The sequence below is a fragment of the Danio aesculapii genome, chromosome 23 (genome assembly GCF_903798145.1).
Source record: "Danio aesculapii chromosome 23, fDanAes4.1, whole genome shotgun sequence".
Classification (NCBI taxonomy): domain Eukaryota; kingdom Metazoa; phylum Chordata; class Actinopteri; order Cypriniformes; family Danionidae; genus Danio; species Danio aesculapii.
The window spans coordinates 44,877,371-44,902,058 of NC_079457.1; the positions used below are offsets into that span (position 1 = coordinate 44,877,371).

Sequence of the window (24,688 nt, forward strand, 5' to 3'; positions counted from 1 at the left end):
ACAGTCCTTAAAAAACATTCACTCATAAATAATTAACCCACGATCAGCACTCAAATACCACCAAAAAAAAACTGCTAGCATCATCCGAGCCTTTAGGGGGCACTCTAACCGCTTTACCTCAACTATCTTTGCTACGAAGATTCTCCGCAATTGACATTCACGCGCCATCCTGCTCTCAGTATATCCAAATGTAAAAATTACACAGCTAAGGTCATTTAAAAGCTACGTATAAACGCCAGAGTTGTGTAGAAGCAGTCCTCGGCCACCTCAGCCTCGTTATATCGGAGTTTCATAGCAGCGTATAGGACTGATGGGCTAAAGGCTAATGGTTTTAACAATGGACGCTTCTCTCCACACGCTGGGTGTTTCATAAAAAGCGCAGAATTAATGTGGAAATCTGTCTTAGGGAGAATTTTTTTAAATAAACGCTTCATCTTCTGAGGAAGACCAAAACACAGAAACGTTTCCGTCATGCAGATACTGGATTGAACAAACCACACAAATCGATGAGTGAGGGATCTGTAACGCAGTGCAGCATCATCTCTTATAGTCCTTCAGAAAACCTCGCAATCTTCGTAATGATTAAAATGAACAATGAAAGATTAGAAAACTAGAGTTCAATTTTAAGATGCAGACAGGGAAAAATGTGTGTGTGGGGGAGGGGGGGACTAAAACCTGAACCATGTGGTACAACCAAGTTCCTTGGTTTGTTTCTGTGGTTCGATTCGCAGTTATCGATCCGTTTCTTTTCTAAAACGTAGAGTGGAAACAGAGCATCACATTTCGGGAACCTCCTGTCCGTTTCCTTTTACGATGCTTTCGATTTCCTTGCTCTCGGCGATGTCTTGTCATCCGGTTTCATGACTCCGTTGACTGATCCCCCTGTCAAGAAGAAATAAAGGCTTTTAGAATCAACGAAACTCATTAAAGGTCTCGTGATGTGCATTTTTTATTGGATGTTTGACGTAATTTTAACTTAAAAATGAAAAGCAATCTCAAATTATAACCACAAACACAACCTGGCATCACTACGAGAGCTGGAAGATGGAGCGACAGCGATCCCTGGATAAGGACATTCGAGTTCGGCGGCATTTACTTCGAACACAGATTTTTCTTAGTGAGTTGATCAAGCGCGATAGCAAAACAAATGTAAGGGAAGAAAGCATCTTTTCTCCTCTTTACCTGACAGGAAAACTCCGCCTTTGTACGTAACCCCGCCCCGAAGCCCCAGTTGGCCCTCCTTGGCCCAAGGTATTTGGAGGGCCAAAAAAGGCCGGACGCTGGCCCCAAGGAAGCCCCGCTTTGGCCCGATTACGCCCCAGAAGTGATAGTGGAAACGCGACTGGCCTTGGCTCGCCCTGGCTCGCTCGCTTTAGGCGCGATAGTGGAAACGCGGCTATTTCTACCATAGATGGCTGAATCTGAAGTTCTAATGCTGCGTTCACACCAAACACAGATGAAGCGTCAAGCGTGAGCGATTTACATGTTAAGTCAATGCAAAGACGTGAATAGACATCCTGTGGTGCGAATCGTTTCATGAAGTAGCGCGAGTTGAGTGTTTTGCGCGACTGACGCACGTATCGCATGAATCGCTCGAGCTTGAAAATCTGAATTTCAGCGGATATTCGCACCGCGTCAACCAATCATGAGCTTTGTCTTGTAAGAGCGTGATTATGACATAGCGTCTGTTGTTCGTGTCCTAGGGGAAAATCCTCCTGCCGACACTGACAACAGTACATCAAACTGGGTTCGGCTCAGTTTGAAGCCCGGCTGAAATCTTCCATCACCCAGGTTAAGTTTCTGGAGGAGTTGATGAACTCAGAGCTGGGTGCACCTCTGAATGGATCTAGTGGACTCATACACGGCTCCAAATGAATCGGCACTGTTTTTCAGCCTTCCTAAAGCGCATAAAGCTTCTATCTCAATAAAATACATGTTAGCTATTTAGCAACAAAGCTAGAGTCACCGGGCAGACAGAAGCCCTGCCAATGACACGAAACAGTGGCTATTGTGAAGTGAATTTGGCGCGCGAATGAAGCGAGTAAACTCCAAAAGTTCACGCGTATATTTACGTGCGAATAGCAGGATTTATCCGCGTGTGCTGCATCTGGTGTGAACAGCATTAAACGATTGCACTTCCTCATCACAGAATAAGGTCAAAAAATGGCTTCCAGGAAAGACTCACCCCGAGACTCCTTCTTGCTGGGTCTGCTTTTGGGGCTCACCGTTTTCTTCTTGCTGGCCTGGATCTGAGACTGTTCTCTCCACTTCTTGAGCTGGAAGTTGATGAATTTCCACATCATCCAGGCCTGGGTCAGGCAGATGGCTGACAGGCATGTCATCCTAAATGTGATTTAATAGCATAATAATACAAATTTTAGGACTGTTTAACTCGCATTAGTTAATCTTTGCATGCCGCAGGGTTCGGTATTTGGTCCTTTCTCATTCTGTTTAAGTAACCCAATCTGCTATGCTAATGACTCAAAGCACTCCGTGTTGTTTAAACTTGTTGACCCCATAAAAGTAGTGGTTCTTTACCATGTTTTCACCAGAGCACTTGCAAATTATGAGCGTAGCTGCAATATTTTTCTACAGAGTTGGGTGCAACTTTCTAAAAATACTGCTCTGCTTGTTTAACTCAAATTTCCCCCTTATGAATGGTGTTTTTTTCATAATGTGTGAAATAAACATTCAAATGTTGCTTCCATGTTGCTGTTCTCCCTATACATAAATAGACGGTGAACACCCAAGTTAAGAATAGAGAAAAGGTAAGGCACAATACAAAGATTGCATCCAGTGTAGACACTAGCTAGGTTTCCATCCAATTATTTTTACGCACGTTTTGGATATGCATTAAAAAAAGGGTCATGTGATTTTGTTATTAAAGATCATGTGACGATAAAAATGTGTGTGAATGGACAAACCAGCAGGCTGAGCACACTGTAAACCACCTGAAATGTTGTTTTGGTCATTCTAAAACGCCTCAACCGTTTCAGTATTAGTGTTATTATAGTATTAATGACCTCCAGAATCAAGAGCGTCTGTGTTTTGTGTGTGGACAACTCAATTGTTTTATCTTCAATCCATTTAATTTGTAAGAACTATCAAGCTAATTTGGTCGATTTGTGTTGGGACAACATAAAGGATTTAAAATTCATAAATTACATCAAGTTCTCTCTAAGAAAATAATGTTTGAATGTGTATTTAGGGACATTTCGTCTTATAAATATGAACATTTGTTTAGCTTCAATTATCATGATATAATTCTGTCTACTTTTAATCTTTTTAGCATTTACTCTACTACGTTATACACACACACTTGTATGAATCTGTCTTCTGGTTTATTTAAAAGATAAAAAAAACCTGTGACTTCCTCTGAGCGATGTCACTTCCTCTGGCAGGAAACTCTGGAAGGCACTGAGGCCTTGTGTCATTCTTCGCTCAATAATTTTGTGCAAAATGTTTAAGATGCACCAATAGCATATTAGTAATGTCAACTAACCTGTTACTGTGATAATTCAGTGAATTCCTCATTCAGTTTTTACAAACGACAATATGATGAAATTCATAAAATGCTGTTTTAGACATGCCGTGTGGTGTCAGGTTTGAGATTAGCATCTTAAGCTAAAGCACAAAATGTCCACTCGGATTTTGGTTTAAAAGTAAAAAGTTTAGAGAGAGAGAGAGAGTTTTAATTTTGTTGCCATTTCAGCTTCTATGGCTACGTCATGGCAAAAAATAAATAAATAAATAAATAAATAAATAAATAAAAAGAGCAAGTTTACCACGTTTTATAAACACCAATTTTATGTCAAATACCCTTAGTTTAATATTAACATCTAAAAGGACGTAACACTGCAAATCTGGAGTCATATGATAAACTTTAAAGAGGATCCATTATACAAAAAAGCACTTTATAAGTAGTTTAAAGAGCCCATATTATGGGTTTTTGAAAATGCCCTTCCATGTAGTGTGTCACACAGCTCTAAGTGAAGTGAAATATCCAGCTAAGGCTTAAATCTGTAAGTGTACAGTGTTTAAAACTATTGATTCATCTATAAAAGAGTCGACTCATAGTGCTTCAAACGAGTCGTCTTGATAACGAGTTATTAGGTGTTTCGCGATGACGCAGCTACGAAACACAAGTAGTTGCACGCACAAGCCCGGGAGATTTGAAACCTGCGGCTCCGCCCACTAACAGAAAAAAGTCACTCACACACACACACAGAGACACACACAGACACACACACACACAGAGACACACACAGACACCGGTAGAATGAAGTCACGCTGTGCAGATGGAGATTATTGACAGTTCACCCAAAGATGAAACCTTAGCATATAGCCTAGCCTTGAGCAGATCGAGAGCCTCTGGAAACTACCTGCTTACAAAGAAGACTTCATCAGTTTGTTAAAGGAAGGATCAGTATAGACTGTCAGAACAAGGATCAGTGCATCATGAATCAGTTTCTTCCCCCATTTCACCAGTGTAAGTACGTGCGATTAAAATTGTTGCCTCGTTTACTCTAGCTTGCAAATTATGCATTTAGTTGTGTTTTGTTACTTGTAACCGCGTGTGCTGTATCAGGTTAACTCTTTATATTCTCATATCGCGTGTAAAGCTACGTTGAAAACGCGACGCGTGCCGCTTTGTTTATGGATAGTCAGCTATGTGTGTGTGTGTGTGTGTGGCTCCTCTGAGGACGGTCGTTTGTGTGAGTGTCTCCTCTTAGGAGGTTGATGTGTGTGTGTGCGTGTCTCTGAATAGGGTAAAGCTCTAGGCAAAGGGTGATCAAAGGGACCCGTTTGTAAAGTGAGGACTTTAGGGGGTGTCGCGGTTGAAATCTTAGGGTTGTAATCGCGGATGTAACTGAGGACGCGGAGGGGGAGGGAGGTGTCGCCGCCGCGCCGTCTCTATTCTGGACGCGCCGGCCCTGTGTGTGCGTGTGTGTAAAAAGAGCAAGTAGACTGCTAGGACATATCCTCGCCAGTTCTTGGACTTTTTGCTTGATAAAATAGTTAGTCGTCAGTATTTTCTAGTCCATCGTCTGTATTTACATTCACCCACTGGCAGCCAAAATCCACTATGAAGCGTGTGTACACTGTGACTACTTTTATATTGTTGATAATCTGCTGGGCATTTCACTCTGTCTCGCCCTGAAGCCTGTCAGTGTCGTCGACCAATCGCAGCAGCCTGTCATTGGTCCAATCAGCGCAGATTAGCTTCGCGCTGAGGACGGGTTTGGGTACAAATGAATCGCTGAACGATTCATATGGGAGTCGCTGGGATAATTAGGTAAAAATAAATGCATATTATAAGACCATCAAAGTGTTGTTTGACCTTGCATGCATATTAGACTGTTGTTGGAGACCCTTACAACCTAAATATGACCCTATTTCATCTATAATATGGGCTCTTTAAACACAATTGTGTGGCAGCAGTGTGTGAATATAGCCAGCTTCTAATGGTAAGAATGTATTGATTTCACTTTTTATAATCACACTTGATTAAATCAGTCTGCAGAAACACTTTCATTGAGATTCTCTCTTTGTACACGTCATCAGAGAGGGGACGCTCCGCCCTTTAGTAACAATCTCTCCCTAGCATAGCACGTTAGTCTTGTTTTTGAATCTGCCACTATGCTGACCATAGACTGTAAAATATATGGACGTAGTATCCGTGACGTCACCCATAGGTTTCTGAACACTGCAAAAGAAGCTACAAGTAGGCGCGGCCAACCGTCGCCATTTTGTTCGCGCGTCATCGCAATCACGGCGGGATACCAAACAAGGACAAAGAGGCGGAGAGTGAGCGGAGCTACAGACACCTGCTGGCACTTTGCTTAGACCTGGCAGACAGACTTTACTTTGGGAGAAACGCTTGATACTTTATTACCTGCGACTCGTTTGTGTTCTGACCACATGTGCTTGGCTGTACACTATATCAATAAAGTGTTTAGACTTTTAAAAACACTGTGGTAATACAGTGAGCCACTAAGCATTGTTCTTATGACGTTTTTCTACAGAAGGAAAACGCGAAATACTTCCAAACACTTCAGATATTCGTCTAGTAAATGCAAGACTATTGATGAACTCCAGGCATAACACTGTATGATAACGCTTCAGATGACTGTTCTAGAGCCTACAGCTAATCAATCTGTCAGATTCTGGAGTGCTTTACAGCTCTAAAGAACATTATTAATGATAAATGATCTTAAATAAAACAAATACATTTATTGAGATGGTGTATAAGTATATAATCTTACTCACATGGAAAACGAGGCCACGTGAATGGTTTGTGAGCACAATTAAATGCACACAGCATCCCATATCATCTGATAATTGTAAGAAATAAGTCCAAAAGGCAGCTGACTGTGTAAAGCCACATAAAACAAAACAAAAATACGATGAATATGCCGAGATCAGTGGCTAATCTGCCGGATTCAGCTGAGGTGAAGTGACGGCGACCAGCGAGACCTAGCTGTCACTCAAGTGGCCACGCCATTAATTATGCAAACTTAATATAACCTAATATAAAGGAAATGGATGAGTTATAAAAAAATTCACCCCCCTCACAGTTGTCATGGAGAGTAATAATAGCTATATGAACCAAAATCGTTCTTTGTACCAGGCTGTAAACACCTTTTTTTCTGCTGTAAAGTCGGCCATTCTAACAGTGGGCTCAATTAAAATTTGCTCTATTATGGAGCAGGACTAGCGGAATTTTGATGAATTGCAGTTTCAGTTACTTCCGTATTGGCCTCTCGAGGGAGAGCGGGAGGTTGCCGCTTAATGCTGACACATGTGCATCTGTAGCCCCGCCCTCTTTTGACGAAAGCACAATCTCATTTGAATTTAAAGCCACAGTCACCAATATGGCACAATCAGGATCGAAGACTAAAAGGGTCAGTTTCAAAGAGTTAGAAAACATTATCTGTGGGGGAGCTGAAACTTCACATACACACTACGGACATCAGTGACTTGTTTTACATATTGCAAAAAGGGGTATAATAGCTCCCCTTTAAATAAATAAATAAACAAATAAATATATAAACAAACAAACAAACATTCACCCCACCTGACAGTCAGCACATTGAAGTTTCCTTCTGCTAAGGAGAATCCCTGATTATCTGTGCGAGACAGGCCGAAACCGAACGTCAAAACAGAAACGGTGAGTGTCAGGAGGCGGGTGATGACGAACAGCAGAGCCCACAGCGTGAACCTAAGAGCAAAAAAGCAGGACAGGACACCTGAACGACATGGAAACACTGAAGAAGCCCATGTGTCTGGGGAGATAAAGCAAGCCGTTTATATAAAACTACATGACGAGTAAAATACAGAGAGAAGCACATTGATTTGAATGATTTGAAGGACAGGAAGTGAACGAACCCTTTCTGTTTGTTTTCGTCACTGAAGTAGAAGAGTCGTGAGGCGTGAAACAGCAGCTCCACCAGGTAATGTGGCACCAGAAGGACTAGACCCAAACGATGGAGACTGAGACGGGGCACACACAGTTAGAAGTCACTCTTCAATAATTCAAACACACATGCCATAATCATGTGATGAATAACCCAGTACTGCTGCACTCACCCACCACATGCTGTGTCACAAATTAGATTTTTTAAATATTTCCCAAGTGTTGTTTAACAGCAAAGTCCCTTTAAGGCAAGCCATTTCACTCGCCGGCCATCTTTGAAACACCTCTCGGGCAGTATGGAAAAATCTGATTCTCCTGAATTTTTTGCCAAGCTTTTATATTTGGAATCACCAATAAAATTAAACATCCACTGGCTCTTAAAGGGCCCATAGTTTACCTCTTTTTTATGATTTAATATTAATATTATGGCTCTTCTGAGTGTGCCAGTTTAGGTTCAGTTTAAAACACAATTCAGATTTTTTTATTATAATGTGTTAAAAAGTGTCATGTTGGGGGCGTGTCCACAGCTCGCTGATTTAGGGGTGTGTTGCTTCACATGTTAATTAGTTTCGGCTTCCCGCCAACGTTACAAGGGGGCAGGGCCATAAGCCTGCTCTGCGTTTGCAACAGAGTCTGACAGGCAGACTCAGAGAAGAAGGAGTGAGAGGATCACCATTCAGTCGTACATGTACGACTCTGACACAGACCAAGCAGAGAGTACAAAATCATTTGTGTCTTTGTACAGTTTTACAGCCAACTGTGTGCTAGTTTAGTACACAGAAACTAATAACCACGCACACTGAATTAACTTTGACCGAGGCACCGGATGCGCCGCTCGAAGCTGCGATACGGCACACCAGACACTCTCTGTGGCGCAGCAGAAACATGAAGTGTCCCGAATCGTTGCGCCACGCATTTTTGAATTCTAAACATAGGTTTCTGCAGCGGTCCGCGGCGCCCAGCCGTCGACTTGAGTGTACCCTGATAGAAACCTATGTTTAGAATTCTAAAACGCATGCTAGTTAAGATCACAGGGAGCTTCTGAGATCGCGAGAAACGCAAACGGCTGAAGTATAAGGTAGACTCAATGAGAAGTACACATGTTTGCAAACCTACCTAAAGATACAACCAATAATTCCGATTAGAGCGATAATGTGGAGAATATTGATCTTGTGTTGAGCCCAATGAGCCTTGCATCTAAAAATAGAGCTAGCGTGTTCCTTTAGTGATATTGCTTCGACTCACGCTTAAAATGGCGGACGTGAATCAACAAACTGAGGATATGATGACGCGCCTGTCAATCAATATTGCTGGGGGGGGGACCGCTCTCCTACGTAAAGTTGCGGTCGATTTGAAAACCGCTCCAATTGGTCCACCGTTTTTTATGTTGTTAAATTGAAAAAAAAGCACTGGGTGTGCTTATATCACCCCAATATGACGGTCTATACACCATACATGCACATATGTCTGTCCAAACAGCTTGAAAAGTAGATTTTTTACCATAGGTGCCCTTTACGTTTAATTTCTAAATGTTCGAATCAATCAAAATTGATTTTCAGCATTTTTTAAAGGCTGCCCAAGCTAACGCACAGTCGAATGTGCAATCGAAGGGAACGAGATCACGACACCAACCTCAATTATGGCCATGTTACACATTATCATCGTCTGAATAACGTCAGATTGTATTGGTCTTCTGAAGTAATTCCCAACTTGACCTCCCAAATCCCCTTCCAAAATGACAGGTACTCGGTTCACAAATTTTGGGTGTTCAAGTAGTTGCTGTCATGTGGTGTACGCTTGACGGAATGGACTATACCTTGCGTTCGTTTCATACAGATTACAAAACCAGAAAACATTTGTTTTCAAGAGCAGTTGGTTCGTCTCAAAGTAGAGATTTCAAGCTTTGTTAATCTATTTCTCATGCCTGTCAAGCAAGTTTTCGCTGAGATTGCAGTATGTTTGCCGACCCCAGAGAATTCATTACAAAATCTTAAAGCACAAGTCTAGTCCAAGCCGCTCACTTGGAGAAATGTCATTCTATAGCAGAGATGCTCAAACTAGGGCCCGCGGGCCAAAGTTGGCCCATGGTAACCTTTGATTTAGCCCCCCATGCCATCTGAAAATGGTTTAGAAATTGTCATTTTAAATTTAAATGAAACTTATATATGTTTGTTTTATTTTTAAGCTACAGAAAAAGCTATCTGAAATTAAATGTTTCAATGTAAATGGTGTAAGTTAATCGGATTTAGTTGAAATTGTACATACAATGGATAAAGAACAATGCAGAGACTATGGTGAGTGAATCAAGGCAAAGGAAGATTCTGCTTGACTAGTGTGTTCAGCATTGAACTCTACCGTGTTATAAATGTTTTTTGGAGTAAGTTATAAATTAAAAAGTTATACTGCTTTAACTAATAGGATTCAAAGTAATCTTTTCTATTAATTTTTTTAATAATATGAAGTGAATTAGGAAATTACCCATGGCGATTTTAATGTAAAATAGTTAAGTATATTTATCTTTGGCCCACAGCCAATCAATGATATTTGTTTTTTGGCCCTTCATACTGAAACGTTTGGGCATCCCTGGTCTTTAGCGATCGATGATTGGCTCCTGTACTAGAAAGCACCATATCTGCTTGTGAATTCGTGAGGTATGAAATATTGTTCCCGGGTCCAAGCCGCTACTCGTTTGAATAAAGAAAAAAATATTTATGTACGAGTCATTTCATACATTAAAGTGAATTTTATATTCATGGTGTACACTACAGCCTCTGGACTTGCTGCCACACAGACACCAATATTGTAATAATCAATAAAAAATTCATCACTTTCTGGCTATCGGATATTAAGCATGGATATATATATATATTAGATTAGATTAGATTCAACTTTATTGTCATTACACATGTACAAGTACAATGCAATGAAATGCAGTTTCGGTCTAACCAGCAGTGCAATAGCAGCAAGTGCAGGATACAGGTATAAGTTATAAAGTGCAGTTATAGAGAAACTATGGTAATATTTACAGATGGATGTACTATCAACATTATATACAGGTTGTATTAGCTATGAACAGATTTACAATAAATGAATATATGTACAGGATGCTATTAATAATCAGGAGTGGCAGATAGATGAACATAATTACAAATGTCCATGTGCAGTGGGTATGTCCAGTTCAAATAAGTGAATCAGTGCAATGAATAAGTGCAAACTATAAATGTGCAAATGTTAAATAGTGCAGTGATTATGAGGAGTATAAGTTAGAGGAGTGTGGGGGGTGTATTGGGGGGGCAAAAGAGTCAGTGAGGGGCAGAGTTCAAAAAATATATAGATAGCGATCGTGATTTTCTAAGTATTACATTGCTTTGTAAACATATATTATTACCATTTGTTGAGCCTCTCCGTACAGTTTAATATGGCAATTGGACCCGGAAGTCGATTCGTGTGACGTCACACTTGGCAAGCGGGTTGACTGTTAAACTTATCTCCATTCAAAACTATATGACTGGCATGTCTTGTTTAGTCTATAGTCTTTGTTGATGTAGTTTTTTTTTCTGTAAGGGGGCTAATATTGAAAATATTCCTTGCTCTGTTATGCAGCACTTGGGAAATATTTAAAAAAGAAATGTACAATTGTGTCTTTAACCGTAAACCTCAATCTTAGGGATGTCTACATGAAGTCTCGTTTTGACTTATTGACTCATTTCTAAAATTCTACGGTTTTCACCATTTCACAAAACGTGCAAGAATTGCACAGCTACTGCTTTCAAATATTTGAAGGGTCTCAGAATGACAACTTTGAAGGGGTTAGAGCAGAGGGATGGGCAACTTTAGTCCTGGAGGGCCGGTGTCCTGCAGAGTTTAGCGCCAACCCTAATCAAACACACCTGCCTATAGATTTCTAGTGATCTTGAACAGTGTTCTCCAACCCTGTTCCTGAAGGCACACCAACAGTACACATTGTCAACCTCTCCCTAATCAAACACACCTGAATCAACTCATCAGAAGATTAGAAGAGACTCCAACACCTGAAGTTAATGGGTCAGATAAGGGAGACATTCAAAATATGTACTGTTGGTGTGCCTCCAGGAACAGGGTTGGGAAACACTGATCTTGAAGACACTGATTAGCTTGTTCAGGTGTGCTTGATTAGTGTTTAAGCAAAACTCTGCAGGACACCGGCCCTCCAGGAATGAAGCTGCCAATCCCTGGATTAGAACATAGCGAAGAACTCTTCAGAGTGTCCATCAGTTTTACCCTTCAGAATATTTCATTCGAATGAGTGTCAAAATTAATCATTTGTCAGGAGCACTGGGATGCAGATGAGGATGATTTAGGGTGCTTTCACACCTGTTTTGTTCCGAAACAGGAATTGTACTTGGTGCGGTTCGCTTTCACACGGCAAAGTTTCTAAACCAGGGGTTGGGAACCTTTTTTTTTTTTAGCAAAGAGCCATTTCTGATTCTTTTTTTTTAAGAACCATTGGGGTGTATCTTATATCCTTTCTTCATTTATTTCCCTGTACAATTAAAAAATAAACAAATATGAAGCATCACATGTTGAGCAAGTCCATAAATGAAGAAAGGACAATTTATAGAATTTTTCTCTTTCGCCATCACCACTCATTAATGCTGTTTGAATTTACTTGTACGAGGTGACCATAAAAATGTACGTTTCTTGCCCTTCATTAGTGTCGCGATTCAAGTTAATCCACAGCACCGCTTTTATTGTTAACTGAGTTCTTATTAATGTTGCTGTAAAAATACATTAAAAAGGGAATTAAAATTGTATTTTCGACAGGAAACTGATTTCTAGTGACAGTTACAATTTTTTAATCTTTAAAATATTATTAAAGTGAGACAGCTGGACAGCCACATATTTTTGAACAAAGAGCCACATGTGGCTTCCGAGCCATAGGTTCCCTACCCCTGCTCTAAACAACCCAAGAGTTAAAAAAAAGTCACGTGCGAGTAAACTCTCCTCACATTGGTCAGAGTTTCATGGTTTATTTTGCAGAGTCCCGCTCAGCTGTCATGCATCCTTATTTTAATTTATGGCAATGAGCAACAAGACATTATAAGCGGAAATCTGCACTTTAATTTTGCAAGGTGACACCCACAGACATCATCACCGAGTATAAATCAGAGGTAAGACTTTCTCATACAGAGCCCTTTGCTAGAATTATGCATTACAGCCTTTACATTATAGAGAGAAATAACAGATAAACCAAGACTGCAGTTCGGTCAGTTTTCCTAACGGATAAACAGCTCTCGTTATTAGTTCAGCATGCTTTCACTTTCACATTTGACATGAAGCGCACATTTACAGACGGGAATGACATCTCACCCTACTCACAATTCTCTCTTCATATAGCCGTATATATGCCTATTACATGTCCATGATACACTGTGATACAGCCGGGCTCGGGATTGTTTCGCTTTCTCACTACAATCGATCCGCTCCAGAGTTCATTTCAATCAAGCCGAGACCACTTCATTCAGGCGATCTCGAACCGGCTGATTTGGCGCGGATCAGAGCGCGATTGCTGATTTCACATATGCCAAACGAACCGCGCTAAATGGGGAAACGAGACGGGTTCCAAAACAAAAGTTTAGGTGTGAAAGCACCCTTAATATCAGTTTAATAACCAGTTATGAAGTACTGACTGTTTTCTGTTTTTCTATGATGAGGGAGACACGCGTGTCTCATCTTCATGTTATAGATTGCTACCAACTCCTGCGCGTTATCAAATTGAACAGAATCGATGACATGATAATCATAATCAAGCAGAACCGTGAGACTAGTGTACGACGTAAAAAATGTTATGACCAAAAGTCATGACAACATATTTTGTTACTTTACCTTATTTTGATAAGTTAAACAGGTTTTGTTTTTAGGTATACAAGATTTAACTTAATATTTTTAGTCAGTCTGACCAATGCAAGTTGAGATGACTACAAAATTTCATTTGACTGAATTACATTTGTTCAGCATTTCATCTTTCATCTATGAATCTTTCCAGGTGGCTTCAAAGCCGGCAATGTTATCAGAAAGATTGTGTCTTAGCCTCTCTAAACGTAAAGTGGTGGAGAATTCTAAAAGCCAGGACTTAAAAAGTGGTTTTGATGGCTTTTTCCATAAATAAAGAATATTTTTTTCACATTGCAGATTCACATTTGTTACATTTAGAGAAAATGGAGGGGTTGAATTGATTAAGTTTAACCCTAGAATAATGAAGCCGATGTACTACTTTATATTGGATTAGTTGATGTCTGGAGTTAATAGAACATGTATTTATGACCTTGATAGACTTTTCCCAGTCCTCATTGGTAATTTGAATGCCTAAATCTTTCTCCCAGGAATCTTTCAAATGCAAGGTCGATATGTCAAACTGATCATTAAAAACGTCTATAAAATCAAATTAGAGGCATCAGGAGAGGCAGCAAGTAATTTATATACATCATGTTCATCTGCTAATAGTTCAAAGTGGGGGATAGATGTACGAACATAGTTTCTCAGCTGTAGATATCTAAATAAAGTGATGGTAAAAGATCAAATTTTTGTTTCAGCTGAGGGAATGTAGCAAATTTACCATCCATGTATAAGTCTTTTACAGTGACCGTTCCTTTACTAGACCAAATTGAAAATGTGGGGTCATTGAGTGATGGCTTAAAGACGTGGTTATGAGCAATAGGGGTGGATAATGTGGTAAATGGCAACTTAAATGATTTCCGCAGTTCTTTTTCTAAAGCTAATATCATTTCAGGTTCCTGCAGCACAGCTATTAACCACAGCTTTGTATCTTGTAAAAAAAAAGAATAGGTAAAAACTCACTTAAGGACGTAGGCACCAGTGATGTGGAATATATAAAGGCAAACGTAGTAGAGCTGCCGTGGAATATCTTCCTGAAAACAACAAATTAAAACATTTTAAAATTCATTACATAAATGGCATGGGAAATAAAAGTGTCGGGAAGCAAGCCTCACCTTTCGTACTTTCTGAAAATACAGTTCAGGAAGAGCGTGAAACCAGTAGGCGATCTGACAAATGTAGAAAAACTTCACCTGGAAACTGAAAGAGAATGAGAATAACTAATTTACTAAATATTAAAGGTGCAGTGATTGTCTCCAGAAACATTTGTTGTTGTTCTGGTTGAAAGTCTCTTCACATTCCAACAGTACTGATTCAGATAAATGATCTACATGTATTTTTATGTATTTTTATATTCTGGGTAAGGCGTAAGACTTAATGTTCATCCAATTAAAATAGTGTCGGGCCGACATCTTCAATAATTCTGATATGTAGCTCAAACTGTCTGTCAGCAAATGCAGAGTCTGAGTGTGGAGTCTGTGAGTGTGGAGACGGGCCGACACAAGCGCAGGTGGACGACCCCAGAGCTCAGACTGTGCCCACATTGCTCTGCTGGAGTTGAGGAGGATGAGCTGCATTTCCTCACTCACTGCAGCAAATATCAGAGCATAAGAGATGCTTACTTCAAACAAATATCTCTAATTCGACCACAATTCCAGCAAGCCACAAATATGGAAAAACTCCATTATATTTTGGGAGAAAATGAAAAGTGTCTCCACCTAGCAGCACAGTACGTGTCCTTATGCCACCATATGAGAGAAAAAGGCTGAACCCCCTTATCCCTTATTAAAGCTCTCTGTCCTTATCATTTATTATTATATAGTTTTATTAACCTTTTTAATTAACTTGTTTATTGTGACAACAGATATTTATTATATAATGATATATATATATATATATATATATATATATATATATATAAATAAATGTGTTTGTTTATTATTACTTATTTTTCTTTTATCTATATGTATGTTTTGTGTTTTGTTATTGCTTTGCCAACATTGTGATTTGTTTTACAGTCATGCCAATAAAGCTCTTTGAATCTGAATCTGAGAGAGAGAGAGATAGAGCGGCAAAAACGTGTTGAATCGAAGCTTTTTCAAATCCTGAATCAATATTGGAGTTACTTTTGCACGCTGGAGGAAGGACGACACCATGGCTGAAGTATTTCTCTTAGGCTGCATTTACACTGCAGATCTTGATGGTTAATTTCGATTTTGTGACTGTATATTTTTTGATGACCTCCATCAAAGTGACTCGTATCCGATCGTCTGAATTAACACAGCTCACGGCAAAGGCGCAATGACCAGGAAAAAAAAAAAAAAGAGCGGGTGCTGACTAACAGCTGATAATTAAAGAGCGCTCTTTTCTCTATTCCTATTTCTCTATTATGTTATCTGTTCACAGCTTTTGACAAGCTGTTTTATTATAGTTTATGACAGAAAGGGTCTCATTTGGTCATCTTCTTTTGATATATAGGCTTTTAAAATCCTTTAGGCATCTTAATGTCATGTCCATGGCGTGATTTATGCATTTGATGTATGCGCTAGTTTCATATTAGTTTATATTGGTTACGTGGCGGACATTGCGCTCTCTCGCTTTTGTTAACATGCTTAAATACCTGTGCTATATGACAATAGAAAAGCTGTTAAAGTCCTCGTGTATGAGATTTAAGGTTTGGGACTCTGCTGAAGAAAAGGGACTCTGCTTTCTGTAAAGAAAGTGTCAGACTTGACGTCATTCGCTACGTATTTTAATGACGCGCGACTCGCATTGACAGGTTAAAATCCGATCTACCCGTTTACACTGCAGACACGAGAAAACAGATCCGATTCATATCGGATAAATTTCCACATATGAACAAGGCCTGAATCTGATTTGAGTAAGTCGGAATCCATGTGATTTGTTCCTGCTTACACGTACATGGGCCATATCCGATCTGTGCCACATGGGAGAAAAAAATCTGAATTGAGTCACTTGAACAGTGCAGTGTGAATGCGGCCTTAGACAGGTAATGCTATGTTTTAAAACTATTTTTGTCACGCAGAGCGGATGTAGATTGGGCTGTTAGAATGGGTTATATGCACAGAAGTGTTGTTCAGCCACTGAAATCTTCAGGTGAAAGATTGATGTGACTATTTTCAGTTTCATAAGGGACCTTTTACAGCATCGATAATGTAGATTATATTTAGTTTAACAGCAAAACATCAGTAAATAGCGCTATTCAGCCTAGCCTGCTTTACTGAGGTGAAGTTGGTTTTATATTCACATTGGTTCATTTTTGAACAGTGACGACCTGTGACGCGCTCCCTATTTTGTTTACCGCTACTCTAAATATTCGGTCAGAAATAGCATGTAAGTATGGCTTAAAAATGAGTGTAATAATGAGTGTAATTCCTGCACGCCGCCAGCCAAGCTTTAGCTCAACACATGAGAGAGGGTTCTGCTGTCATCTTTAAGGTGTTTTCAGGAGGCGTGGCTTTGGACGGCAGGGGAGAGACGGTGTTTCTGTCTGCCATTGCTAAATCTGCATTCACACTACGAGCGACTTGCAGCGGCAAAGCGACCATTCATTTCAACAGAGAGTGAGCAACTTCTGGCGACCTCCTACTACACAAGCATCTTATTGAACTTTCCGTCAGAGTTCAGATCAATCCACACTCACGCCATGTGGATGTGCGGATATCCTTCCCAAAGGAAAGTTGGATTGGTCACAAATTCCTCCTGTCGATAATAACAATAAACAAACAGTTTTATCGGTTAGTCTGTAAAAAAAGAGCGTCTGTAAAAAAAACTGTTAGGTGCGGTGCTCTTACATTGGTGAGGATACTGCAGCCCCAGATGAAGGAGAACAGGTAGAAAGTGGCCAGCTGTCCAGACTCGTTGAACTTGCTGTGTTTGGTTTTGGACAAGTGGAGACGACGATTGATTTTCTGTTAAAGCAAAATCAGGTTACAGCACTGAGAGGGCTGTCAGTCAAATAAGGGTTAGAGCAAAGCAAAATCGTCCCTACAGTTGACTGAGACTCACTGAGCAAAGCTACCAAAAACATTATTGTTAGTAAAGCTGCCGACACCCAAAACTGGGTGTGCTGAAACTTTCTAAATCTTCAAACTAATTAAAATCTAACAAGCCTCTCTTTTAAATTAAAACACCCAAGTGTACTTGAATTGATTCAATCCAACACAAAGCATGCAGGGAACTACATACCCACCCTGTAAAAAAGCAGGGTTCCACACAATTCACTCAGGTTGTGCCAACACCATCAATTAAGTTAACTTAACACATTTAAGTTGATTGAACATAAAACTATTAAGTTGTCCCAGTAAGATAAGGGATTAAGCTGGGATTTTGAGGCTATCGTGGCTGAATTTATTGTTGACTCAGTTTCATGAAAGCAGACTAAATTGAGCTTACTTAAGTTAATTTGGACATTTATTCTTTGTAACTAGCCTGCTTCAGAGCAGGAAAACAACAAGGCTAAAATTTAGCTTAGCAATGTATCTGTTAGTTTCGTTGTCAATGCTACAAGGAATGAATGTCTTTCACAGTCAGTCCATGCTCTTGACTATTTATATATAGTTTCCATTTATTAGAATTAAAAATAAGTGTGTTCAATTGTATTAGCAATAATTTTATATATGTTCATATATATACATTTCTGATCTAAATATAGGGCGAGGAATAGATAAGAGAAAAAAAATAGAATAGAAAAAATACATATGATGAGTCCAGCAAAGGAGCCCCTTTTTAAATAAGAATATTTTTGATTATTTCTCAGTGAATATGGACAATAATATTTGGTGCATTTAAACAGGTTTTATTTAACAGTTATATTCATTAAAATAAAACTGTTCGCCTAACATCTTTAGGTATAGAAAGAAAATACATTAAAATTCTAATTATATATTGCAAAAAACAAAACAATTAATCATTTTCAACAGTTATGTATATATATAGTTCACATCAAAATTATTAGCCCCCTCTTTTTTCTTTTTTAAATATTTCCCAAATGATGTTTAACAGAAAGGAAATTTTCACAGTATGTCTGATAATATTTTTTCTTCTAGAGAAAGTCTTATTTGTTTTATTTTGGCTGGAATAAAAGCAGTTTTTAATTTTTTAAAACCATTTTAAATGCGTATTTTGCCATTGTGCTAGTCTCAGAAATATTTTACCTTGTTTACATTTAGCGTAACGTCTCTGTGACGTCTAAATTAGAGAGCAGGGTGAAGCGCAACAGCACCACCTGCGTCTGCATATTGTAATGGTCACAGACCTAATATTTAAAGCGAGCGCGGGCCACTTACACTTCATTACCAAAACTTGTTGTCGGGTCTTATTAAATGTTTTGACGGGCCGCATTTGGCCCGCGGGCCTTGTAACTGACACATGTGCTTTAATCTCTCTCAGACCTTAAAAACATGCAAACTATAAAATTTCACTCAGTTGTGGTTAAACTCTGCAGTGACTACAAATTTTGTGTACTGAACTGTGACTTGTGTTCAAATATAATCCCAACTCTACATTGCATATCTATGCGATGTGACTATTGCGGATGCATACATCACGATATCAATGCTGAAACGATATATTGTGCAGCCTTAAGTGTAGTTGAGTGAAATTTCATTCATTTTTAGAGATTATTCATTCATTCATTCATTTTCTTGTCAGCTTAGTCCCTTTATTAATCCAGGGTCTCCACAGCGGAATGAACCGCCAACTTATCCAGCACGTTTTTTAGCAGCAGATGCCCTTCCAGCTGCAACCCATCTCTGGGAAACATCCACACACACACTCATACACTATGGACAATTTAGCCTACCCAATTCACCTGTACCGCATGTCTGTGGGGGAAACCGGAGCACCCAGAGGAAACCCACGCGAACCCAGGGAGAACATGCAAACTCCACATAGAAACGCCAACTGACCCAACCGAGGCTCGAACCAGCGACCTTCTTGCAATGAGGCGACTGCACTGCCTACTGCGCCACTGCGTCACCTTTTTAGAGATTATATTTATTATTATATTATTTTACTCTAATAATCTGACAAACTCCTGGTATAAGTTTTAAATGAGGAAACTGTGAGCTTAGTGTCACCAGTGAACATCTGATTAACATCTGTGTCAACCAGAAGTTGCTGAGACTTTTATTTCAGTATGTTGATGTGTTTTCACCTGAAACGGAATACTGAGTAGGGGTGGAGGTTTCTTTTTGCGCATCATTCCCTCATAGCAAACTAACGGTAAGAGGGGCGTGGTTAAGAATACCGTGGCTGATTGTGACATCATCAGATAATGAGTGCCACTCCAAACGCAGAAGCACATGCTCAGCAATGATTGAAGATTACCAAAACAAACTTGTTTTTTTTTTTTCAGTGGATTAACCTGCGCAGATAAATTGTTGAAGAATAACAATGTGCACTAGCAAAATAAACACTGTCAATTTAGATTTTACATGGACTTTAACGACCAACAAGTGATGCAAGTATTTCTCTTTCAGTTAAAGAGGGCACTCACGTCGAGTATGTACTCCTGAATGAGGGCGTGGAGAATGATAGCGATGAGCAGGTAAAAGAACACGGTCGCGATGTCCTTGGCGCCATACTTGTAGAAGTTCACGGTGTCAGGCTTGTCCTCCACATCTGAATCAAACACAGTCGCCACAATAAAAGTCAGGTAAGAGCAAATGTTAAAGGGGCTCTATTTTAATGATCTAGGCGCAAAGTCTAAATTCTCCCTTTGTACTTGTCATCAGAGGGGGAAAGCCCCGCCCATTAGTGACCATCTTTCACTTGAGGATTATAAATGTAGTTTTAGATGCACGAATGAACACTAGTCTCCATAGACAGCCCACTTCTGAGACAGATCCTATGACTTTTTCAGCCACTATGCTGACACGCAGACATTTGTAGCTCCGCCCTCTATTGAAAATAGCCCAATCTCATTTGAATTTAAAGCGACAGTCACCAAAATGCCACAATTAGGATCAAAGCCTAAAAGGGTCAGCTTCAAAGAGTTATGAAACATTATCTGTGGGCTATTTTGAGCTGAAACTTCACACTCTAGGGACATCAGAGACTTCTTTTACATTTTGTAAAAGGGGCATAATAGGTGCCCTTTAAGGAAAAAAAACAGACTTTAAAGCAGTGACATTTACTGCTGCTTTACTCCTGATGATGGCAAATTGGTGTCAGATATTATTTATGCTTTAGTATCAGCATCACTTAAAAATATCTAGAGCATACCAGCATCCAGGCTTTGGGTGACATTGTACTGCACTGTGATGAACATGATGGCAAATTTAGCTGTGACCTGCAATAAAGGAAAAAACAGATCAATACATGTACAAGCAAACAAGATTTTCAAAAAACCCATCTTCTTTACTACGTCAAACATTTCCTGCCATTCTAGTACAAACTTGGGCCGCACGATATTGGAAAAATCCAATATCTGATAGGTTTTTTTAATTCTGCAATATATCTTGCGATATTAACAGAATTTCTCTAGATGAGTTGAAAAACAGTTTGGAAAGAGTTTAAAATTCTATATTGATTGGGAAGATTCATAGCGGGTGCATATCATATACAGTCTTATCTAAATGTTTGGCCACTCCTGATAATTTTCAGAATTGCAAGCCATAGCCTGCTGACCTTTCAAATAAGCAAATTAATTTGGATATATTTTATACCCTAGAAAAAAGCAACATTTCAATTCTGGCATAACATTTATTTAATCAACAGATGCAATGCAATTTAAGTCTTAACAACATCAGACAGGTCAAAAGATTTGGGCACTCCAACAGAATAATGACATCAATCTTTTGTACAGCTACCTTTTGCTGAAATAACAGCTTGTAGGAGCTACTTATTGTCAAGGATAAGTCCCTGAATTCTTGCTGAAGGTATTTTGGGCCATTCAGTTCCTCCAGTTCAGTCAGGTTTGATGGGTGCCAAGCATAAACGGCCCTTTACAAATCAACCCATAGATTTTCAATGATGTTCAAGTCAGGGGACTGGGATGGCCATTCTAGAACATTGCATCCTGTCTGAGCATGAATTCCTTGGTAGATCTGGAACTGTGCGTTGGGTCTATGTCTTGCTGAAACACCCAACCCTGCTATAACTTCAGCCTCCTGACTGATTCCTGAATGTTCTTCAGAATCTGCTGATACTGGGTGGAATCTATCCCACCTTTAACTCTGACAAGGTTTCCAGTACCTGTGCTTGCCACACATCATGATGGACCCTCCACCATATTTTACAGCAGGGAGCATGCTTTTGTCCTGAAATGCTGTTTTTTTTCCGCCATGCAAAGCGAGTTAAAATGCTCCAGTGTCTCTGTATCATTGTTTGCACAGCAAACCGATGACCTTCACAGCCAACCACAGTCATTTCTGTTGAGCATGTGAACACAACTGGTACTAAAATTGCAGAATCGTGACAACACTACAATCGTTTAACAGGAAAATCAAACCTCTTTGGTCATTTTTGAGTGAGATGCTAATGGTCTAAACTGATTCAATGATTTATGCTAAGCTAAGACCTGAGATCGGCTGAGTGGTTTCAAAAATGGTCAAATGTTTAACTCTATATGCAAAGACCTTTTTTCCCCTTAACACAGTTTAAACGTAGAGCAAGTCCAGACAGTATAACAGCTCACACTGGTTTTGTCTAATGACTGTCAGATGGTTTCACTTTTTTGTGAGGAAGCAATATAAAATCACATGGTCAAGCACTTTTACGCTTCCTTTATTTGATGTGCATATGTGTATAGTAGTAGACAGATAAATAATGCAATATATCAATTTCTAGAAGTGTTTCTTAAATAAAAATCACAGCACTCTTCCAGGTAGGTTTGGTGCTGTGACCACATTTCTTCAAATCCAACAAGAGAGAAGTAAACATAATAAATAAATAAGGTAAATTAAACTTCACTATAATTACAGGACTCTACAAGCCCTTAATCAGAAGCAGGTGTCAGTGCAACATATTAAAACACTAATGCAAATTTGATGATCATGTTTTTATATAAATGATAAAATAACCCTAAATGTAACAGTGATGTTTATATATGTTTTATCATAACCTTAAACACAACATCATAAATGTTTTAATAAATGATATCCTAATAAATGCTTACCATTTACTACTTGAGCAGAACAGTAAACAACCACAAACATGATGGACATGTTATATTATTATCATGATTTTATTACAATTATGCTTATTAATCAGGAATTTAATAGCAAATAGTCTGTAGGAAAATTATTATTTTGGCATGAAATGAGTTTAATAGGAAGAAAACTCAAGAACTGTCATAATGTGACTTAATAAAGGTTTAATAACAACCTCAAACCTGATGATCATATTGAATTTAACAGTGAATATGATTCTGGCTCTTAACATTTGATAAGTAATCATTCATTCATTCATTCCTTCATGTCCCTTCGGCTTAGTCCTTTATTTATCAGAGGTCACCAGAGCAGAATGAACCATCAACTATTCCAGCACATGTTTTACACAGCGGATGCCCTTCCAGCCTCATCCCAGTACTGGGAAATGATAAGTAATCAACTAAAGCATAATATCTGTGTTATGTTTGTTTAACAGTAGTGCTGTCAAAAGATTAATCTCGGTTAATCGCATTCAAAATAAAAGCTTGGGTTCACATAAATACAGTTGAAATTAGAATTATTGATTCATATAATGTTTAACAGAGCAAGGATATTTTCACAGTATGTCTGATAATGTTTTTTCTTCTGGAGAAAGTCTTATTTGGTTTATTTCAGCTAGAATAAAAGCAGTTTTTAATTTTTAAAAAACAAATTTTAAGGTTAAACAAACCATCATTATACAATAAGTTGCATCCTGCCTAGTGTATATATATATATATATATATATATATATATATATATATGACGTTGGTGAATTAGGAACGGTTTCTGCTGTTCTGACGTCAGCTGCACATGTGAATGGATGGTGGAAGAAAGTAGTTACTCATACAGAAAGGGGTTTTGAGACTGTCTGTGCTTGATTTTCTTTTTTATACACACGATTATGCCGTCAAACTCTTGTATAAACGTGCTGATCTTGTTATGGAACTAGTTGAATGGGAAACACCAACTATTTGACAGACATGCTGTATGGTAGTAGTTAAATGTTGATTAAAGACTAATTTTACATTACTGTATAATAAAAAGAAACTGAAATGTGCTGCTAAACATGTCATGAAATGAGTTGAATAGAAAAACAACTTCAATCATGATGAACATGCAGTATGATGCAGATTTAATACTCAAAAACGCTTTTTCAGTCATAATGAGCATCTATGAGTAAATAATAAGCTGATGTGCGCAGCGGAGTGTGGTGTGAAGTGAGTTTAATGGGGAATAGTAACCTCAAACATGAGTCCCAGCAGGATGATCATGGCCACACACGACACCATATCCGCGTGATTCTGGATGACAAACTCATGGCTGAGCACCGGCGGACTCTTGTTCTTCTTGCGGAAGCCCATCGCTCTTATAATCGCTTCTGGTCACTGCAGAGGCTTGCAGGGAAAAAGCAGATCTCGGGCAAATTCACACTATTCTGTCATGAAAGCCCCACTACATTCACACCCGCTTGCGATCTGTGCCGGAAGCTGTGAAGCGCCCTACCGCTGGTGGAGTGATGAACGTCGTAAAAGTCCCTATTAACGTTATGCTAAAAAACAAACAATAATAAAATAAAATAAAATAAAATAAATAAGCAAATAAATTATATAAATATATAATGTTAATGCAAGATTTTGTTTTGGATGCGATTAATCGCAATTAATTGTGATTAATCGTGAATCTTTTGACTGTTAAACAAACATAACAACACAGATGGTTTAGTTGATAACTATATCATATGTTTTCTTAATTTTATATACCCTGTATATACATTTTTTGTAAATTAATTATTATATATTTCTTATAATTATATTAAGTATTATTTATATTTTCTATATTAATTTTATATGTCCTTTTTTCATTCATTTTGTTTTCGGCTTAGTCCCTTTATTAATCTGGGGCCGCTACAGCGGAATGAACCGCCAACTTATCCAGCATATGTTTTACGCAGCGGATGCCCTTCCAGCTGCAACCCATCACTGGGAAACGTCCATACTCACTTATTCACACACATACACTATGGTCAATTTTAGCATACCCAATTCACCTATACCACATCTCTTTGGACTGTGGGGGAAACCGGAGCAGAAATGCCAACTGACCCAGCGACCTTCTTGCTGTGAGGCGAACGTGCTACCCACTGCGCCACTGCATCACCCTATGTGTCCCTTTATTTATTTGAAATAACATAAGATACAGATAACATAAACACAGATATCTTTACATACATTAAGGGATT

The 24,688-nt window shown here is 38.9% G+C and overlaps 1 protein-coding gene across 1 annotated transcript; it reads right to left on the minus strand.

Annotated features, from left to right (window-relative positions):
• Positions 1–112: 112 nt before the first annotated feature.
• Positions 113–23,933, minus strand: zgc:113278 (Translocating chain-associated membrane protein 1-like 1-like). The gene is made up of 11 exons (XM_056449746.1): positions 23,691–23,933; positions 20,540–20,606; positions 19,812–19,936; positions 17,107–17,223; positions 16,956–17,014; positions 14,407–14,491; positions 14,255–14,325; positions 7,390–7,494; positions 7,079–7,222; positions 2,186–2,343; positions 113–882 (listed from the first exon to the last, which is right to left on the minus strand). The coding sequence occupies exons 1-11, from the start codon at positions 23,808–23,810 to the stop codon at positions 809–811; spliced, it is 1,125 nt and encodes a 374-aa protein (XP_056305721.1). The 5' UTR covers positions 23,811–23,933; the 3' UTR covers positions 113–808.
• Positions 23,934–24,688: the final 755 nt, after the last annotated feature.

Excerpts from the sequence above, each read along its gene's own strand:
- zgc:113278 (XM_056449746.1), bottom strand. The coding sequence starts at position 23,810 with ATGGGCTTCCGCAAGAAGAACAAGAGTCCGCCGGTGCTCAGCCATGAG. Across the intron at positions 7,495-14,254 it reads ACTGGTGCCTACGTCCTTAA|TCTCCATCGTTTGGGTCTAG; the intron begins GTGAGTTTTTAC and ends GCCCCGTCTCAG. Across the intron at positions 2,344-7,078 it reads TTCAATGTGCTGACTGTCAG|GATGACATGCCTGTCAGCCA; the intron begins GTGGGGTGAATG and ends AATCACATTTAG.